A 7,363-nucleotide genomic window follows, 5' to 3' on the forward strand; every position below is an offset into this window, starting at 1 on the left:
ATAATTTTCATCAGTCAACCATGAGGCATTTCACAGTCATTCAAAGACACGCCATTCATTAAGGCACATAACACAGCAGACACGTATTTATATGCTTTTGAGGGCAAGGGTTGGACAGAAGTTATTGTTTCATATATAATTTTAACAAGAACTAAGCTATATACTACAGGAGACTAACAACACCAGAGAAAAGGAATCCAAGTTTAATGATCTCTCAAATAAAAGCCATCTGTTTTTTTTTTTTAAACATACAAATGTACACATGTGCCCCAACCTGAATAGATACAGCATTTTTGCATCTCAAAAATAAGTATTTGCTCCCATACAAGGAAAAAACAAACATGGCATAGCTTTTGTATAATTACAACCATCTATTGTGTGATAAACCCTCAGCACATCAATGAACCAGGCCTGAAAAAAAAGCACAATAGAATAGGTCTGTTATTAAATATGCCATTTTCTGCAACTATTGGGATGCAGAACCAAAACAAAACATGATGGGCAGTCAGATATATTTATATAGATGTGTGTTTGTATATGTAGAGCTAATGTTAGTAATTTCATTTTGTTATTTGCCACCAAACCATAATGTCACGGTCAACAAACTGAAAAAAAGCTTATGCTGTTGGAAGTGCTTGAATAACATTAATTTAACTGAACACACTGGGACCAAAGATTGAAACAAACAACTGTACCAAATATATTTAATATATCAGATGAGAGCGTGTTGATCATGTATATGAAAATTGTGTATTGGCAAACATGTGTATCTCCATGACAAAACAAAACCAGTTTCTGAATAGTAGAGAGGTCAAAAAAACACTTCTATCAAAAGAGGCAAAAATTAGAAACAACAATGCATTACCTAAATAACCATGGCCAAACATTTAAGGGTCAATTCATATATTATGTTATCAGATTTTATTGTCAGATTAACCTGCTTCATATCCATTTCAGTTGTAACTCTTGTTTTTTTTCTTTTTCTGGGTTTGCTTTATCCACTCTGCAAGAGCTATGGTAAAATTTGTTTTGTAGTGTTAACCCTCTGAAGGTTCGCCTGCCCAGGCCAACCGCGATGAGCAACAAGAGTCTCTCAGATTGGATACATTCACATGGCCCATGCCTTGAGTTCTTCCATGTCATCCTCATCCTCCTCTTCTCTCTTTTTTTGGGCTGGAGAAACACAAAGGCAAATAGTTATAAGGGTTTACAACTCTCAAGACGTCTTTCTAATAGTGTACTCCACTTTTCAAGTCCAATTTCACATGTATTGTCTCATATGTAAAAAACTGAAAGTAGTTTGTGAGATTTATATTTATATTTATATATATATATATATATATATATATATATATATATATATATATATATATATATATATATATATATATATATATATATATATATATATATATATAAAAGTATCTGTTTTTATTATGTTGATATGTACTGAACAGCATGATACAAACCGACAGGTTTCTTGGGTAATGGGACTGAAGGCACACTGGGCAGAGGGACATCCTCTGTGCCACCAATTTCCAGCAGGTTCTTGTCCAGCTCCTCCTGTTCCAACTCCTCTAATTCAGCCAAAAGGTCATCCTAGAAAGAGAAAGAATTGCATTGTTCGGTCAACATCTGTAAAACTGCATTTGAAGTGATACATCTATATAAGACGTATTATCAAGCATTTCAACTTAATCATAGAGTTCGATAATACCATTCTAAAAAATACAGGTCCAGTCAGGTAAATGTGTTTAATTTTGCTGTTTTTTTGTTTGTTTGTTTTTAAGTTTAAATGAAACAATAATGTTTAATTTAAATGTTTAAACGTAATGATGTTCTTAACAAGATTATCCAAAGAGCAAAAACATCTGGGATTCACAGGATCAGTATCATAAGTTTTCTTAAAATAATGTAGAATCTAAATCATTTTTATTTAAGACACAATGCTTCTCTGCTTGATATTTTAAAATCCTAACAAGTTCTGTCTCGAAACTTTGAACACCATACTGAAAATATGGGATTTTTTGTAAGGGGATTCAAATTCTTGAACGCAACTTTAGTGTGCATCAAACATCTCACAAGTTCGCTCCCTTTGTCTCAACTCACCTCATCAAAGTCTTCTCCAAAACCTATAGGCTTTGAAATGGCATCAGAGATCTCCTGTGCCAGCTCCTGCTGCTCTGTGATGTCCTGCATGAGGTCGTCCACTTTGTCTAGATCCCTGACAACAATCAATAATATCAAATCAATTTATATTTTTACACATCACTAACAGTATTCTGGGATACAGATTCAATAGGCAATTTTACTCGGGCATCTTACATGTTTTCATGCGCCGTCTTCATGGCCTTGGCAGCTAAGCCCATGTTTTTAAGCACTTCTGTGTTTGTATTAGCATTCTCTAATGCTTCTCGCTGGAACTCAATAGTGGAGAGAGTGCCATCTATCTGAGCCAGTTGCTTCTCATATCTCTTCTTTCTTTTAAGGGCCTGTAAGGCAGCTTAAAAAAAGGGATAACAGACATGCACAAAATAAATTATATATTACACGCACTCACACTATATCTTAACTTTTTTCTAAGCTAATCAACAAAGTTGAGATTCAAGATTCAGATTGAACCATTCACAAACAAGAGATGTAGGATGTTTGGTTAAGGTAAAAAAAAAAACTCGATTAAGTTCTCTGTCAATGGCTGTTATTTCACAACACACCACATGACACTAATCAGACGTAACTAAGTGATATGAAACGCATTCCTTTATTTAGTCCAACTCTTGAATTTAGCTCATTGACCGCGTATCGTACCTGACATAAGAGTTATATTAATTAACTGACTTCATGGTTTGTATGTCAGTGAGTTCAAGGCGAGTGTCGCAGGGGTGTAGCTAACATCACTGAAATCCACGACAGGTGGGCCGAGAGAAAAGAAGCTTTCTTTTAAAAGTTATTTAAGATACCTATGATCCTTATCACAGGAAGGCTCGGTTTAAAATACATACCTCGTTTGTTTTTTGTGCCATTTTTCTTTGCTGTTAACAGTTCCGCATCAATCTTTTGCTCTAAATACTCTTGTTTCTTGGTTAACATCTCTTCTGTCTCACGGAGTTTCTGGATCGCTTCTTGTGGGCTCGGGCCTTTGCCTCCTTTCCCCCCACCGCCAAACAATTTGCCGAATACGGACATATTGCTTTGTATTTTGCGAAACACACACAAAAAAAATCCCTCCGAGTCGGTGTGTTTCTAGACGCTACTGATAATAACGTCAGTCGCTGTTCCGTGTTCAGTTGTTGATTGTCTTACTTCCGCCTTCAGGCCCGCTGACGTCATGGGACTCGTCACGGTCATGCCACCTATCAATGCTGCGGCTGCCGAACAGTAAAACTACAACTCGTGACCAAACAAATGATTTAACACTTTTCTTTTGTTAGATTATTTAGGCTACTTACCAGGGCCTGTATTCACAAAACATCTTAAGGCTATAACTCGCCGATTTAGGAGAATATCTAAAAAATAATGATCAGGTCAATCCTAAATGTAAGACTTTTTACTCACCAGAGTATTTGACAAAGCGTTTTAGCTCTAAAACTAGCTCCTAAATCTGTTAAAGGTTAGGAGTAGTGGAGAGGACTTCTAAAAGTCACTAACTATCTTGAATTGGCTGTTGCCAGCGATCTGCCTCTGAATGTAAACATTTTAGAAAAATCTGATGACAATGACCTTATAAAAAGGTATCGCCATTGGTTTGGAGGTTATCCCAACTCTACATTTTCCTTTGATTACATCCTTGTTTTCATTAACCAGTTGGGCAAGAAGTAACAACTGATCTTCCGTCCTGTTTTATTATATATAAATATATATAATAATGTAGTACTACCATCCATGATTATTCTACTCCGTTAATTAAAGGCTGTTTATATGCATATACATTTAATTTTTTATGAGAAGCAGACATGTAAGAGGCAGACAAGTGGCTGAACATATACTTGTTAAATTAGAGACAACCGGCATTTAAAATCTTTTTTTTAATTGTGGTAACATTCTTATTTTTAAACCTATATATGGCAAAATCATGTTCTATAATATTTCTATTAATAAATCTCTGACAGAGACTATAAGCCAAACATTGTGTGTATAGTTAGTAAGCATGCTGACATCATCCATAACCACGAGATCAACCCCGCCCCTAAGACTTCTCTCTATTCCATATAAAAATGAAAAAGAAATCTACACAGCTTTGTGAATAGGTTTTCAGAGAAAACCTTTACTGCTATTTAGAACTCTTAGTTGTAAAATACTTTTTTTTTGTGAATACGGGCCCTGATCCAGTTTTCTTTTGAGCAATAGAAAATGTTTTAAAGGGGTTCTATTATGCTCTTTTACAAAGTCTTGATTTTGTTTTGGGGTGTACTAGACCAGGATCTCATTCTAGGTTGTTATTTTTCAAATATTTTACATTATGACAACACCTCTATCCTCTGAATAGTCTCGTATCAAATGAAGGCCTGCCTTCTGAAATATGAGTTTGGTTAGCTGGGCCAGTGTGTGTTACAAGTAGCATGTCTCCAACATAGTGATAAAACTCGTTGTCTTCTCTAGTGCAGCTCAACCAGGTCTCGTCCCATTCATCAATTAGGGGTGCACCATATACAGGTGCTGGTCATATAATTAGAATATCATCAAAAAGTTGATTTATTTCACTAATTCCATTAAAAAAGTGAAACTTTTATATAATATTCAGTTCATTACAAACAGACTGATGTATTTCAAATGTTTATTTCTTTTTTTTTTATGATTATAACTGACAACTAAGAAGTATCCCAATTTCAGTATCTCAGAAAATGTAAATATTACTTAAGACCAATACAAAGAAAGGATTTTTAGAAATCTTGGCCAACTGAAAAGTATGAACTGATAGTGGCCTTCAGCTCTTCTGCATTGTTGGGTCTGGCATATCGCATCTTCCTCTTCACAATACCCCATAATTTTTTCTACGGGGTTAAGGTCAGGCGAGTTTGCTGGCCAATTAAGAACAGGGATACCAAGGTCTTTAAATCAGGTACTGGTAGTTTTGGCACCATTACGGGGAAGTCGTGGCCTAATGGTTAGAGAGTAGGACTGGCAATCGAAAGGTTGTTAGTTCGAGTCTCGTGAGTTCGAGTCTCTGGTAGGTGGGGGGAGTGCATGTACAGTGATCTCTCCACCTTCAATATCACGACATAGGTTCCCTTGAGATAGGCACCGAACCCCCAACTGCTCCCCGGGCGCCGCAGCATAAATGGCTGCCCACTGCTTCGGGTGTGTGTTCACAGTGTGTGTGTGTGTTCACTGCTCTGTGTGTGTGCACTTCGGATGGGTTAAATGCAGAGCATGAATTCTGAGTATGGGTCACTATACTTGGCTGAATGTCACGTCACTTTCACTGTGTGCAGGTGCCAAGTCCTGTTGGAAAATGAAATCTGCATCTCAGCAGCAGGAAGCATGAAGTGCTATAAATCTTACTGGTATATGGCTGCGTTGACCTTGGACCTCAGAAAACACAGTGGACCTCAAGCAACGTGGATTGTGTGCCTCTCCTCTCTTCCTCCAGACTCAGAAATAAATAAATAAGACCTTCTGGTTACAAGTCCAATTCTCTAACCATTAGGTCACAGCTGCCCCTTAATAACTAAATTATTACTAATTAAACTAATTAGCTTTTTTCTTGACTTTTTGCGAACAAGAAGAAATACAGAAATTGTACAGTTTGTTGCTATATTTTTTCGCAAAAAGTCAAGAAAAAAGTAAGTTAGTTTTTATTTTATTTATTTATTTATTTATTTATTAATGGTTAGAAAATTGAACTTGTAACCAGAAGGTTGCAGATTTGAGTCTCGGTGCTGGCAGGAGTTGTAGGTGCGGGGGAGTGAAGGAACAGCGCTCTCTTCCACCCTCAATACCCATGGCTGAAGTGCCCTTAAAGGGATAGTTCACCCAAAGATCAAAATTATGTAATTAATAACTCACCCTCATGTTGTTCCAAACACGTGAGACCTCCGTTCATCTTTGGAAAACAGTTTAAGATATTTTAGATTTAGTCCGAGAGCTCTCAGTCCCTCCATTGAAACTGTGTGTACAGCATACTGTCCATGTCCAGAAAGGTAAAAAAAACATCATCAAAGTAGTCCATGTGACATCAGAGGGTCAGTTAGAATTTTTTGAAGCATCGAAAATACATTTTGGTCCAAAAATAGCAAAAACTACGACTTTATTCAGCACTGTCTTCTCTTCCATGTCTGTTGTAAGAGAGTTCAAAACAAAGCAGTTTGTGATATGCGGTTCACGAACTAATCATTCGATGTAACCGGATCTTTTTGAACCAGTTCACAGAATCGAACTGAATCATTTTAAACGGTTTGCATCTCCAATAAGCATTAATCCACAAATGACTTAAGCTGTTCACTTTTTTAATGTGGCTGACACTCCCTCCGAGTTCAAACAAACCAATATCCCGGAGTAATTCATGTACTCAAACAGTACACTCAGTGCCGCTGCTAGCCATTTTGGTGCCCTAAGCATAACTCCTTTATGATGCCCCCCACCCCGACCCTGAGAAAGAAAAAAAAAACGTTTGTTTTTGCCAGTTTAACTTTTTATTACCAAACATAACTCAATACCAATAACACACAATAGCAGCATCACAGTATAAAACTTAAGAACACTAAAAAGAGAAAGAAAATTTTCACAGCTTTGCTGACTTTGTAAACAGTCAACAGAATAGCAAAATAAAAAAAATATCAAAATAATCCACTTTTTTTTTCTTTTTTTTTTTTTTGCAAATTCAATGTCACTTTGAAAAGATTAAATTAAATGATCATCAATAAGTACTAGGGCTGTCACTTTTGTGAAAAAATCATTTTCGATTTTTAAGACATAAGTGTTCATTGAATCTATTGTAAAATCGATCATGTCTAAAAAAAAGACGTTTCCTTTTTCAACGTCAATAAACGGACGAACGTACAGAGAACTGGAAAAACTCAAGTCAGCAATATTTCTTATTTATTGGCATGAAGTTTCATGGCAAAATTTTCGGGGTCCAGAGAAGAGCGTTTTTTTATTCACTATATGTCCAGCTGTTGAGAAGACGCGCTCCGACCGCACTGATGCCCCAGGACACTCAGGTAGGCTACAGCTGCGCAAGGTGGGGGTATAACTGCCAATTTTCCACCACAAAAGCCGGTCGCTATCAGCTTGCAATGGTCCTTTTCATAACTCAGAATCTCTTGTAACTGGATGCGCAAATTAGGAGAATTCGCGTCTACTGTGCTGCGAGACTTCCAGACGCGCGGAAACACGTCTTTATATTGTAAGTTATAATATCATA

General features: G+C 36.6%; 1 protein-coding gene across 1 annotated transcript; it reads right to left on the bottom strand.

Moving 5' to 3' along the window:
• Positions 1-110: 110 nt before the first annotated feature.
• On the bottom strand, positions 111-3,329 carry LOC127963287 (charged multivesicular body protein 4c). Its single transcript, XM_052563111.1, has 5 exons — positions 3,003-3,329; positions 2,326-2,503; positions 2,110-2,224; positions 1,470-1,599; positions 111-1,173 (listed from the first exon to the last, which is right to left on the bottom strand). Exons 1-5 carry the CDS (start codon positions 3,184-3,186, stop codon positions 1,109-1,111), a joined length of 672 nt encoding a protein of 223 aa, XP_052419071.1. The 5' UTR covers positions 3,187-3,329; the 3' UTR covers positions 111-1,108.
• Positions 3,330-7,363: the final 4,034 nt, after the last annotated feature.

This window comes from Carassius gibelio, chromosome B8 (genome assembly GCF_023724105.1).
Source record: "Carassius gibelio isolate Cgi1373 ecotype wild population from Czech Republic chromosome B8, carGib1.2-hapl.c, whole genome shotgun sequence".
Lineage (NCBI taxonomy): Eukaryota > Metazoa > Chordata > Actinopteri > Cypriniformes > Cyprinidae > Carassius > Carassius gibelio.